This window comes from Dicentrarchus labrax, unplaced genomic scaffold (genome assembly GCF_905237075.1).
Source record: "Dicentrarchus labrax unplaced genomic scaffold, dlabrax2021, whole genome shotgun sequence".
Taxonomy (NCBI): domain Eukaryota; kingdom Metazoa; phylum Chordata; class Actinopteri; family Moronidae; genus Dicentrarchus; species Dicentrarchus labrax.
In genome coordinates, this window is record NW_026136703.1 from 10,844,855 (window position 1) to 10,857,476 (window position 12,622).

Consider the following 12,622-nt stretch of genomic DNA (forward strand, 5'->3'; position numbering starts at 1 on the left):
CTCTGCTGCAGGAGGCTTAACATCAAAAGCGACAACTTTTTCCTCCTGGATGACTGAGACTGCTAACAGTTACATTAAGCAAAATTTGAATTGGAAATGTCTGCTTTGGTGGATTATGATTTCTTTAGATGGCTGCCAGTGCCATTTCAAATGAGCCTCTGCTTTTATCACCCTTGTCACATCCCCACATCCCCACCCGCCATTAATAATGATTATGTTCCTATTGCACTTCTGAACTGACCTTTTCAGCAATAGGCTTCTTTTACTATTAGACCTTCCTGCCCTCTAAGCTTAGCATCATAGCACTGGGCTATGTTAACCCTGGGAAACATCTCCACTGTAATCCATGAAGTTAGTGACAGCAGCCAGGCGGTGTTTACCCCCCTATGGCAGCAGGGGCACGGCCAGATGACCACTATCGCCTTACAGTCACCAAAGTCAATCTGGTAGTCTGTCCCGGCAGTCGCCCACACAGCGGTAAGTGGGGACAGCACCTCAGGGCTGCAGAGGGACTCTGGAGAGGGCGGATGATCAGTACACAGCTGCCACAAAATTTGTTTTTTTGGAGTTGTACACATAGAAACTGTGGAAAACACAACCACACACACACATACATATGCACAGCAGTACAGCCCCCCAGACGGTATAAATCCCCAAGCTCTCAAGGCATCTGTCAGTCAGTTTTATGGTTCCCTCAGCGCTCAGTGATAAACTGGAGTTTTCTTCCTGATCAGTGATTACAGAGAGTTTCAAACTTCCGCTGAACTCTATCTAAAAAAGTGAACATCACATTTGATTTGATTTTAAGTAGATATCAGAAATCCAGTGTCTATCTTTCTATGAAACCCACATTTGTTTGCTATCAGGTTATTCTCAGGACATTTATTGTGACAGATTTGTTGTATTAAATCCTTTTATTCTGTTGAACCGAAAAGTAGAACCATACAGGTAAAATGTCTCTGGTAGTCAAGTGTTTTTTTTTTCATAATAGTAATTTAAAAAATGTTTCACCTTTGCCTATAGTCTTTGACAGTTCAGCCCCTCTGTACTGGTGTGGATTCACACAAATAAGTAAATGCTGTTTGTACATCCTTTCCTGCAGCACTTATCCATCTCCAATGGCAACATCCAGGTGGATGCTTCCTTCATGCAAACCCTGTGGAACGTCCATCCCATCTGCTCCGGTAGCAACATAGAAGAAGGTAGAGACCAGACGACGCACACACAAAACCCCAGCCTTCTTAATTTCTTCAAAACATTTTTTCAGCATGATTCTGTGGTATTTTTTCAGGTTTGCAAGTTGGAAAAGGAGCAGGTGTGGGTTGCCTGTGAATGTGAATTAATAAATATATCTCAAGATGGGTGCAGGTTTCCACTGATTAGTCAAGGAAAGGCCCCCAAACATTCAAAACACTTTTTGTTTCTGTATTAAATGAATGTAGCCCTCATTTAACTTTTCTTTTAAACATGGAGAGTCTAACTATTTCCAGTATAAAAGTGTTTATTTTTTCAGCTGTGACTATTCCCAGAATCAATCTCTTCTCATATCAGAATAACCAAAGTTTGCCACAATCAGATCTCATAACCCACTTGTGTGATCTAGATAGTCCGTCTTTCCAGATTGCATCTCTGAGACGACAAGTGTTTAAAGTGGAGGCAAATTAATTTTCTGTAGTCACCATATCTAAATCTTCTGCCCTTCCTCCTCCAATAGGCTACCTTTTGGGTGGTCATGTGATGCGGCTGTTCCATGGACACGACGAGGTGGTGGCCATCCCAGGATCAGACCAGAGTGAAGAGCAGCAGAGGTGCGAAACACAGCGAGCGTTGAACAAACTAGATTACACTGCAGCTTTAGGGACCACACTTTAGTGATGGCAAAGCAGTTACGTAGCACACAAAAAAAGCTAACTGACTTGGAAGTTACCTACGGTTCTTCAGCTCCCAGCTCGCTTCATAAAAATGCCTGTGACCAGCGTGACACTCAGCTCTCCGGGGAGCCAAAATGGCTGCTGTGTTATTTTTATCTACAGTATAGCTGCTTGGTGCCAACACAGATAAGGTAGGCCACAGAAAAATGGCACACTGGGCTTGAAGTGGGTCAAAACAGCGGGCAAGGCCCATTCACACTCAGCCAGGTGCCAGGAGATGTGTCTTCCTTCTGGCCACAAACACACATACACACATATGTCTATTTTTAGATTAGAGCACAGAAAATATGGGGGCGGGATTAGTCATTAATTTCCAGCTTTGGCTTTTCTCCTACTGTCCTTGAAATTCAACAGACGGAGCAAGCTTTTTAGAGGTCTTAGAGGTTTTCTGGGGCAAATCAAACACCCTCAAAGCTGTCACCGGGGGGGCGATGAGCGATTTCTTTTATCTTTGGACCCAGTCACCCATATCTCTGATAGACAGTGTAGCTGTGGGTTATCAGGGCGCACATGTCTCTGTTTGAAGGATGTGATGCTGTAGTCTAGAGAGTAAATAAAGCCCGTTCTTCAGTGTGTGTGTGTGCTTACGTGTCTGAGTCGAACATCCTCCTGGTGAATATCAGTGTGACAAATGAGAGTAAAGAGGTGGCATCTTTCTAAGCCAGGATGAATGACCTTGACAGCATCAGCGGTGGCTAGACATTTAAAGCATCCCGCAGACAGGCCACCCACTCATGCTTCTTTGGTATCCCCCAGGATAGTCAACTATGAGACGGGTAAAGCCGGCGCCAAGGCCAGGTCCTTGTGGAGGCTGGAGCCACTCCGAATCAGGTGGGTTGAGTTTTGTGTTATCTGTTATCTATTTCTTCCCTTTTTTTTCTCGCTACCTTTTTCCATTTTCGTTCATTCTCCTATTTTTCCATCCCACCTGTTTCTTTGTATCTGCTGTTTCCTCTTTCTATTTTTTTCTCTCCTCGCCCATTTGTCCTTTCCTCCCTCTCCCTACCTAGGATTTAATGCTGCACTGTGGCCTCTCTGTCTCTTTATTCCTCAGTCTCCCTGCCTGTTTTTCTTCCTTTCTGTCCCTTTCTCTTTAAGGTCTTTGATCCCGGCTCCTTTACTGCCTCACAGGGATGTAGCCTTTCCCTTTTCCATTTCACTTCCTACGTCAAATATGATATTTGTCACTTCTGCTGTGTTTTTGACCCTGGTTTTTGTTTTGCATTTCCTGAACAGAAACAAAGTGCATAATTAGAGAAATGTTTTCAGCTATTTGATAATTATTCTACCGCATGACACGGGATAATTAACCGCTGGCGGCAATGTTTAGATCAACTAATTAGCGGATATGAGGCTTCCAGGGCTCATGAAAAGCAACTTTTGTCCCCTTGTATGTTTCCATGTGTGTTTAATTTTAATGCACGGGTATGACCTTGACAGCTGGAGTGGGAGCCACATCCGCTGGGGTCAGTCCTTCCGACTGCGGCACCTGACCACAGGTCACTACCTGGCCCTGACTGAGGACAGGGGGTTGGTGCTGCAGGACCGAGAGAGGTCCGACACCATCGCCACCGCCTTCTGCTTCAGAGCCTCTAAGGTTAGGACACACACAGGCACACAGATACAAGGGCACAATATCCCCCACTGTTCCCTCAAGGTGACCTGTGTCACATGGGCTCATACACACACACATCCTCATTAAACGCCACTGGAAGGGAGTTACAAAGGATCACATCGAAACCTTTACAAATGAACCGCCCACTCCCCTTGGACTGGAAAATCACCATTTTTTCAAGGACAATGGAAATTATTGGACCAGTGAAAGCTACGCCATAGAGGTTAATTTAGCTGAACTTGCAGACTCTGACTAAACTGGCCATTTAGCCTAACTCTGTGTAATGGAATTTCTAGATATGGCCAGTGATTGTGAGCCAATTAGGGACCCTTCCAATGTGGATTTAATGTATGCATTACAGAATACAAGTGAAGTCATTTATCACTGAAGTCCTCATGTCGATTATGGGTAGCAGTTATATCTGATCCTAATAGCAAAACAAATACAATCATCTCACTGTGATGGATAGAGCCATAAACAGCAGATGCGGTTGACATTTGCTTGGTGGTTGATTAAGAACAAATCTGCATGCAGTATGTCTGAATGTGCACATTTTATGATTGTGCTGGTGCGTTTCACTATGACAGCTTTGACATGTTCATTTTCTCATCCCCTCTGTGCAGGAGAAGCTAGAGCAGAGCCCCAAGCGGGACATTGAAGGCATGGGGGTAGCGGAGATTAAATACGGGGACTCACTCTGCTTCATCATGCACGTTGCCACGGGACTCTGGCTCTCCTACCAGGCACCTGATGTCAAATCTGCCCGTCTGGGTCCCCTCAAGAGACGAGTGAGTGGAGACAAGCACACACTGCCCTGTCTTCAGATGCAAAGCACATACAAAAGCAAACAAAATTAATAAACAAATGAGATTCCTTGGAGCGGATAATAGTTTTGAGTGTAATGAGTTGATTGAGTTAAGATGATCGTCTATTAGTTCGGATCTCTGCCTCGACTAAATATAAATCTTGTCCCTTGGCTACTGTGGCAGAAGCGATAGAGGTGCGCGCACGATAATGTGCGTGACAATGTGTCTTCCATGTAAACACAGCCAGATAGCCTGTAGTGTCAGCACCTGTGTTCCAGACATTGTGGCTCAGTGCTGGCTGAGGACGGCTGGAGACTTTCGCTCCATTAAATGGCTTCCTCTTCCTCTTTTTGGTCATTTTCCCCTATTTTCCCTTATATGGTCTCATGGCAACGTCTCACTCTTTCTCTTCCTGCCCTCTCAAGGCGTGCCTGCATTCTGAAGGTCACATGGATGACGGGTTGACCCTGCAGCGCTGTCAACACGAGGAGTCCCGTGCTGCACGAATCATCCGCAACACCACATTGCTCTTTAACCGATTCATCAGGTATGCTAAACATTGCAGCAACACTGCTAGTCCTCGCTAATGCACGCAGTGGTGTGATCACACAAATTGCCCAATTAAGCCAAATTACAGTCCACATTTGTCTTGAGCCACTTTATTAGGGTATTTTGCAAATGTCCTGTCCTTGGTACAAGTTGCGTGAGTGACACACTGATGCTTGTAGAGCATAATTAATAGAGATGATAAAATAAAGAGTCCCCAACTGCACCACATCAACAAATTACTGATGAAGCCTAAAAACCAGACATTTCAAAAACCCCACGGACTCTCACACAGTCCACACAATTGTGATGTAACGTCCCTCCAGATTGTGAACGTTCCCAGTGGAGAGTTAAGCTCTGGGCCTGTGAATTTTGACTTAGTGGGATGCCAAAGCCCCAGACAGCTCACTCAGTGGTCCAGTCATGCGTTTCCAAAAGGCAAACATTGCAGTGGCGTCACGGCTACGCACGACCAGCTATGAAAAAGGAGGCTGTGGAGCACGTAAGTGGATGCTTCCAGTACCCTTATTTGTTATCAAACGGCCCACTGTCCCCTGGGTCGGGCTCCGGGGCACTCATGGCGGGAACATGTGAGAGTCTGTCAGCTTCCCCCATTGCTGTGACACACACACATCTCCCCCGCACCCCTCCCACGCGTACGACAGGAGCTATTTTTAGCTGGCCAGCGGAAATCAGCATTTCAGCATGGATGAACCTGTGGGCTAAACATTGTGTTAGTCATCACAGTCTCTCTTCAGGTCTGCTCAGCCTTCCAGTTACTGTGTCGTTGATGAATGGGAGAATTTTGATAGCTATAAATGATCACAAACTGCTGTTGTGTCTGAATGTTTTTTTTGTGTGTAAGTCTTGATGTGCCTTCTTTGCCCCCCCTTCAGGGACCTGGATTGTCTGGGTGTTAAGAATAGGGCACTGGTCTCGCTGCCTGTTGAGGAGGTGCTCCAAACCCTCAATGACCTCATCGCCTATTTCCAGCTCCCTGACGTTGAGCTGGAGCATGAAGAGAGGCAAATCAAGCTGCGCTCACTCAAGAACCGGCAGAACCTATTCAAACAGGAAGTGAGTTTCACCATAAAGGAATGATGTATCAATTAATAACACCATGAGCTGTTCCGCAGTGCAGCAAAATATTAAAACACCCCCTAGAGTAAAGAGTTTGACTTGTGATTGAGGCAGTTTTAAATGACTCCACATATGAGTGAGCCGATAGCAGCGGCACACTTTCAGAAAGACAAAGTGTGTGAAAGGGTAACGCAATTGATTCTCTGTGGTGTGTTTCAATGCCATCTTGTATTGGGAGGCATTGCATTTGAAGGCGTCAGCAGTTTTGCTGTTATAAGTTTTTCCGAGGCTGGCAAGAGTGCACTGGAGCTTTCTGCTAAGCCGCTAGGACCTAAATTGCTTTCATCAATTACGAAATGTCAGCTGCCTTACTGAGGAGGCCTGCGATGTCAACTATCCAAACTCCCCTTAACTCTAACAGGTTACAACGACATGTATCCTCAAGCCAACATAGATGAGTGTGAATGAACTAAATCAAATATATGTGCATTTTTGTGGGTGTTTCAATATAATAATAATATAGCAAATCCCTGTCCCACCCCTAATATATTGCATTTAGAAGGTCAATTTGTCATTGTAGACAGCTGACTCATGATTTTTGCTGGCATTATAAATCATCAGCAATTTCCATTTTGTCTTTTTATGCCCTCCATTTAGCATATCTGATCACTATAGATACTACTCTGTAGTATTAATCACCGTGACACAACCACCAAATGAGACAGGGGAAAGCCATTGGGCTGCATTCAGGATATTTAACCAACTTAAGCTGTCATACTAATGAGAGCTTATTTTTTGATGTCAATGTGTAAAATGAGCATATTTCATATGTATTTTATTTTCATGTGTTGGATCTCTGTGCATTTCTTAGGGCATGCTGACTCTGGTGTCCAACTGTATTGACCGTCTGAACGTCTACAACAGCGCCGCTCACTTCGGGGAGTGTGCCGGGTCAGAGGCCGGAGCGGCCTGGAAAGACATCCTCAACCTGTTATACGAGCTGCTTGGTAGGAAGCTGGTCTACCACACGCACACGCACACACACACATATGTACAAACGCATACACTTAAACCGATCGGCTACTGTAATCAATCACAGATACAAGAGTTGTTGTTTGAAGATGAAGTAGCTGCGAGTGTGGTGGTTCAGTGGTGATGAGGGGCTGTGCTGACCTGGTACTTAATCAGCCATTTACAGATGCCTCATAGTGGAGGGTTGAATTCTCATGTTGCCAGACTTGACAGCTTAGCATGTACACACAGACACACACCCACCGCAAATACTCCATCTACAACACTCACACTCTTACTCATATTGTTGGGAAAAGACTTGGTGGCACATGGCCCACTGCATACAAAAGAGCTTTCCAGTTTATGTGATGTGCTTCCAGGGCATCAGCCCAACAAGATCAGTCGTCACACTCAAAATTTTGGGTGTCCCCTATTGGCCAGATGGCTTTTTATCCATTGAATGTCAATCCTCATCACTATGCTGTTTTGTGTACTTGTTCTTGCTGTGCTCTTTGTTGTTCATATAGCACAATGTCATCAGCCCTGCCTTTGCAAAATCACTTTAACCTCTTGCACTGCGAGCATATGCTCTGTCAGATATAGACGTATCTCACTAAAATGATATGGCAGGGAAAAATAGATATTTTTGCTCTCCCTCTGTGGCTGAAAATCCTGCTGTCTTCTGCTGAGTCTGATGAATACAATGTTTGGCTTGAACATTTCCTTCGCCCGTTGTGACATGAAATAGATGAATTTGGTGAGCAGGAAATGGTGAGCAGCCATGATTTTCTCCTTGTTGTTGTTTGGATATGTCACATTCCTAAGAAGAGCATGTGGATGGCTCAAACGTGAAGTGTATCTTTCACCCTGCCATACTGAAGCCCCTCTGCCCTCCAAGTGTGTCCTTCACACTCTTATTTACACTGATTTCACCTCCTGGCTTATATTAGTGTTCCGACCACGTCTCTCTCTTCCTCCGGTCCCTCCTCCACACACCTGCTCCGGTGCAGCACTAAGTGGATTTGGGATGCCTCCCTCCTTTCTTCCCTGTCTGTCTGTGTTGGGTGACCCTGTCTTTTTTTTTTTTTTTTTTTTTTCTAGGACGTATGTGGGTGTGTTTGTCCATATGTGTTTATGTCTTTTCTCTCCTTGTGTCATTCCCTCCCTCTATCTTAGGCATCTTCCAAATTAATATGTATAAGGGTGTCAAAGCAAAACCCCTCTCGTTCCTTGGCTTTGGGGGAGCATATAAGGTGTCCACCTTTGGCTGACATTGTTTTTGCTGTTCTGTATGGGGCTCCATCACACCTCTTTGAACAAAAACACTGTCTTCTTTCCTACAAAATTAGACTCATGTACCCTTTCCTTGTACCTTGCAGCGGCGTTAATAAGAGGAAACCGAAACAACTGCACCCAGTTCTCCAACAACTTGGATTGGCTGGTTAGCAAGCTGGAGAGACTTGAGTCTTCTTCGGGTATGCTCATTATCATTCTCACACATACTGAGTCTCCAGTGAAACAGCATTGTGTGATAACTTGCATTTTCTCTGTCAGTGTGACATCACAAAACTATCCAGTTCCTTTAATGGTAATCCAGCACTCCTCAACAGGGACACAAGCCTTAAAAGGTGTAGAAAGATGATACTGCTTGCTTAAAAATTCTATACGTACCTCTATTTTTGAAATGTATGGTAAAGAATGTACGAGCAGCCTTGAGTGTTCCCTGTTGATGTATGCAGACTGGATGTCTCATTGACGAGTGTCCTCTGGTGTGTCTTTCTCTTCTGCGGGTGTTAACTAATTGATGAATTTGCGGCTGTGCAGGCATCCTGGAAGTTCTGCACTGCATTTTAATTGAGAGCCCCGAGGCCCTCAACATAATCCAGAGAGGACACATCAAGTCCATCATATCACTGCTTTACAAGCACGGACGCAACCACAAGGTGAGCAGCAAGTAGTGTTAATCTGGGGTGCCATCCCTTCTGTGATATGAGATAATGACACATCTGGGCTTTAAATGCTTGTGTATAACATGTTGAGGTACAAGGAGAATGTTGAGTGGTAATTAGAGGTGACAGTTCAAGGTCTTGGTGAAAGAAAACCACATACAGAAAATACCGTATAATGGATGGAAACTGCAAGTTTAGAAAAGGTAATGAATGAAGGTAAAAAAAGGAATAGTTTGACATTTTGGGAAATAAGCTTTCTTTCTGTGCTTGCTTTCTTGCTGAGAGTCAGATGAGAAGATCTATAAAATGAAAACATCTGTAAGGTAAATACAGCTGCCCAAAGCCAATGAGCTTATCTTAGCATAAAGACTAGAAAGAAAGAAAAACAACAAGTGCTTTAGAGTGACAAACTTTGTCTACCAGCACCTACATCTTGGCCGAGACCAGTAACTTTCTGGAGTCTCATGGCACACTGTCATGTATACACTTTGGGTTTTGTACAGTTTAAATAAATGAGATTTGTGAGCTTGTGTGCTGGTAGGTGGATTCTCCCCTGTTTCTATTCTTTATGCTATGCCAAGCAAACCGGCTGCTGGCTCCAGCTTCATTTTTACCAAAAGACATGAGAGTGCTATCAGTATTCTCATGTAACATTTGGCAAGAAAGCAAATGAGTTTATTTCCCAAAATGCCGAGCGATGCTTTTAAGATGCATGCTAAATATCTGGGATGTTATGAAACCTTTAGTCAAGCAAGAAAGCACACAACAACCACTGAAAGTGCCTGTTTATCTTGCATCCAGTCATCTCCAGTTCTTTCCTCATTAGGCTCACCAAAATGCTTCATTGGATGCACATTCATTTCCATAACAGTTCCCTTTGGGCCTCTTTGTCATGTCTTCTTCTCTTCAGCTGCTAATTCATTGTGCTTACCTTTTACAAGCGTACATACTTCCAATTTTTGACAGAAGGCTCCTGCGGGTTTGGTTGCAGTGTGTCCCCATCATGAATCAATCAGTTTAACAGTGAAATGAGATCAGGAACAGGCAGGCAGCTGGCCTGGGTCATAAATCAGCCTGAATGTATCATTTTGCTTTGGAAGCAGAGGGAAAAGGACCAATGATAAAGGATAGGGTGTTCTGGCCTGTCCCCAGCCCATTTCACTCTACAGCTTTAATATGCTAACATCAAAGGGATATTATTGGACATGTTTTTGCCCCCAATAAGCATCTCTGAGTAATTATGCAGTGGTTGCATGGAAAGAGTCTGCCCCTAGAGCAGGAAACCTGGACAGTGATTAGGGACAAAGATAATAAGTCTTTTCTGGAAGGGTATTCATTCATATGCAGGGTTTATTAGGGCAAATGAGGTCAATGTGTAATCAGTCATTAGGGAATTGTAGTTCTCTTCTTCTCGATATTGTTGCTTATTTCCCCCCCGGTGCCTCCACTTTCTTTTTTAGATTCTGGATGTGCTTTGCTCACTGTGTGTGTGCAATGGCGTAGCTGTGCGAACCAATCAGAACTTAATCTGTGATCACTTGCTGCCCAAGAGAGATCTGCTGCTGCAAACCCAGCTGGTCAATGATGTCCAGAGGTTAGAAAGCCATCCAAGCACCACGCCTCCTTTCAACATCTGGCTTCTCTGATATACAGTATCATTTTATTAATCTACATTTCATAATTACATTTGAAAAATGCAGTGGTTAAAACTAAGGTACAAAGGTCTCATTTGTCACTAACTGATAAAAGTCCTTCTCTGTTGTGTATAGGACTGGGTTGCACCACCTATTCATAAATAAGTTTGTGTGTAAAGAACTTAGTCATTTACTAAACTGGATTGCACTATGAAAACTTAAGTAATGACTATTGTGAAAGACTTCTTGTACATTCAAAACAATCAGCAGTATTAACAGGAAGCATCACAAGCTATACTAGCTTTGTTAGGTGTTTCAGTTAACCATGCAACATTTATACCTGGTAGTTACTGACTGTAAATATTTGGTTACTAATTTCTGTGTAAGAGCTAGTTTGTGTGGTGCAACTCATTTTAAAATCTCTACTTTTAAACACTCATTTTAAAAAAACTAGGCTGAGTTTGACACTGGTCCTTTAAATCTGTTACTATCTTCTATTATGCTTCAACTTTTAGTCTTTGTACAATGAAAAGACGCATTTTGGATGAGGGTGAGATAGCTCAAATTTAATCTCACAAATCTCTTTGGCTCATGACACTAGTGAAGTGATCTGCTTTTCTCTGCCTTGTTTCAAGATATCGACATTTTTATAACCTTCCCAAATACACTAGAAGCAAATCGAATTATCTTGTCCTAAAGGCAGACTTTTTCATTAATTTTAAGAAAAAACATATTACAAATTAAAATGAGAATATCTCACTTCCACTGAAGGATAACTAATGATTTTACGTTTCACTTCATTGTCAGCATGAGACCGAACATCTTCCTGGGGGTGAGCGAGGGCTCAGCTCAGTATAAGAAGTGGTACTATGAGCTGATGATTGACCAGGTGGACCACTTTGTGACCAGCGAGCCTTCCCACCTGAGGGTGGGCTGGGCCAACACTAAAGGCTACGCTCCTTACCCTGGAGGAGGAGAGGGATGGGGAGGCAATGGAGTTGGAGATGACCTGTACTCATTTGGTTTTGATGGACTCCACCTCTGGTCAGGTCAGTGGGTTGTATGTGTGTTTGTGTGTGTGTGTGTGTGTGTGTGTGTGTAACTCAGCTTGTACCATGATAAGCTAATGTATTAAAAATGAGCGGTAACCCTGGGCTACAGCCAGGTTGTGTCTAGACAGAATCAGTACCCTGCAGGGACGATCTCCTTGCCCAGAGTGTGTGTAACTGTGTGCATTTGTGTGTACAAATTTGTGTGTCCTGAGACGGAGGTGATCTGTGCCAGCATCACTCACTGGGTCATATTTCACATAACTGTGTGTGTTTGTGTCCTGAACAGGTCGTATCCCTCGGGCGGTCGCGTCCATGAACCAGCACATCCTGACCTCAGAGGATGTGGTGAGCTGTTGTCTGGACCTGGGAGCTCCCAGCATCTCTTTCAGGATCAACGGACAGCCTGTTCAGGGCATGTTTGAAAATTTCAACACAGACGGGCTCTTCTTCCCTGTCGTCAGTTTCTCCGCAGGGGTCAAGTGAGTGTTTATTTGTTTTCTCCTGTGTGTTGTCTTAGACGAACCGACTCCCTGAAATTCCTGGATGATGAATGAGCTACACAGAAGACGGGGTCGGATGAGACAGTGAAGCTCAAGCTAAAATGAATATGCATATATTGTACACACCACACACCTACACTCACACAAACACCGCCAGCATGAAATCCATCTAATCCACCTCCTCATTCTGGTCCAAATTCATTAATCCTTAAGGCCTTAAGATTGGACACAGGTAAAATTGGCTGGCTTGATACTCTGCTCTGTTGCCATGGTGACCACAGATAGTGTGATTGACAAGACTTTAAAATGGAATTTCAAGCTCCAGCAGTTCTTCCATGATTCCATGATTGACTCTGATTTTGTGGAGCAAAGCAGCATTTTGCATTACTATCTTTCACTCTTTGAAGCCCATAGACAGTTGACACCAGGGTGGTTGACACTAGCGTGATTTTATTCATTCATGTACGCTATTTGAAAGTGAATTTGAGACTAGAAGAT

At 43.9% G+C, this 12,622-nt stretch overlaps 1 protein-coding gene across 10 annotated transcripts in view; it reads left to right on the forward strand.

Moving 5' to 3' along the window:
• LOC127355334 (ryanodine receptor 3-like) overlaps window positions 1-12,622 on the forward strand; it is a 103,351-nt gene that overhangs the window by 32,028 nt on the left and 58,701 nt on the right. For all 10 annotated transcript variants that reach the window (XM_051386122.1, XM_051386130.1, XM_051386171.1 and 7 more), the window contains 13 exons: window positions 1,103-1,202; window positions 1,715-1,808; window positions 2,688-2,762; window positions 3,372-3,528; window positions 4,170-4,334; window positions 4,778-4,899; window positions 5,795-5,975; window positions 6,850-6,985; window positions 8,369-8,464; window positions 8,814-8,932; window positions 10,399-10,532; window positions 11,380-11,621; window positions 11,911-12,103. In XM_051386122.1, coding sequence (XP_051242082.1) covers window positions 1,103-1,202; window positions 1,715-1,808; window positions 2,688-2,762; window positions 3,372-3,528; window positions 4,170-4,334; window positions 4,778-4,899; window positions 5,795-5,975; window positions 6,850-6,985; window positions 8,369-8,464; window positions 8,814-8,932; window positions 10,399-10,532; window positions 11,380-11,621; window positions 11,911-12,103 — 1,814 coding nt within the window. The remainder of the gene's footprint in view (window positions 1-1,102; window positions 1,203-1,714; window positions 1,809-2,687; window positions 2,763-3,371; window positions 3,529-4,169; window positions 4,335-4,777; window positions 4,900-5,794; window positions 5,976-6,849; window positions 6,986-8,368; window positions 8,465-8,813; window positions 8,933-10,398; window positions 10,533-11,379; window positions 11,622-11,910; window positions 12,104-12,622) is intronic.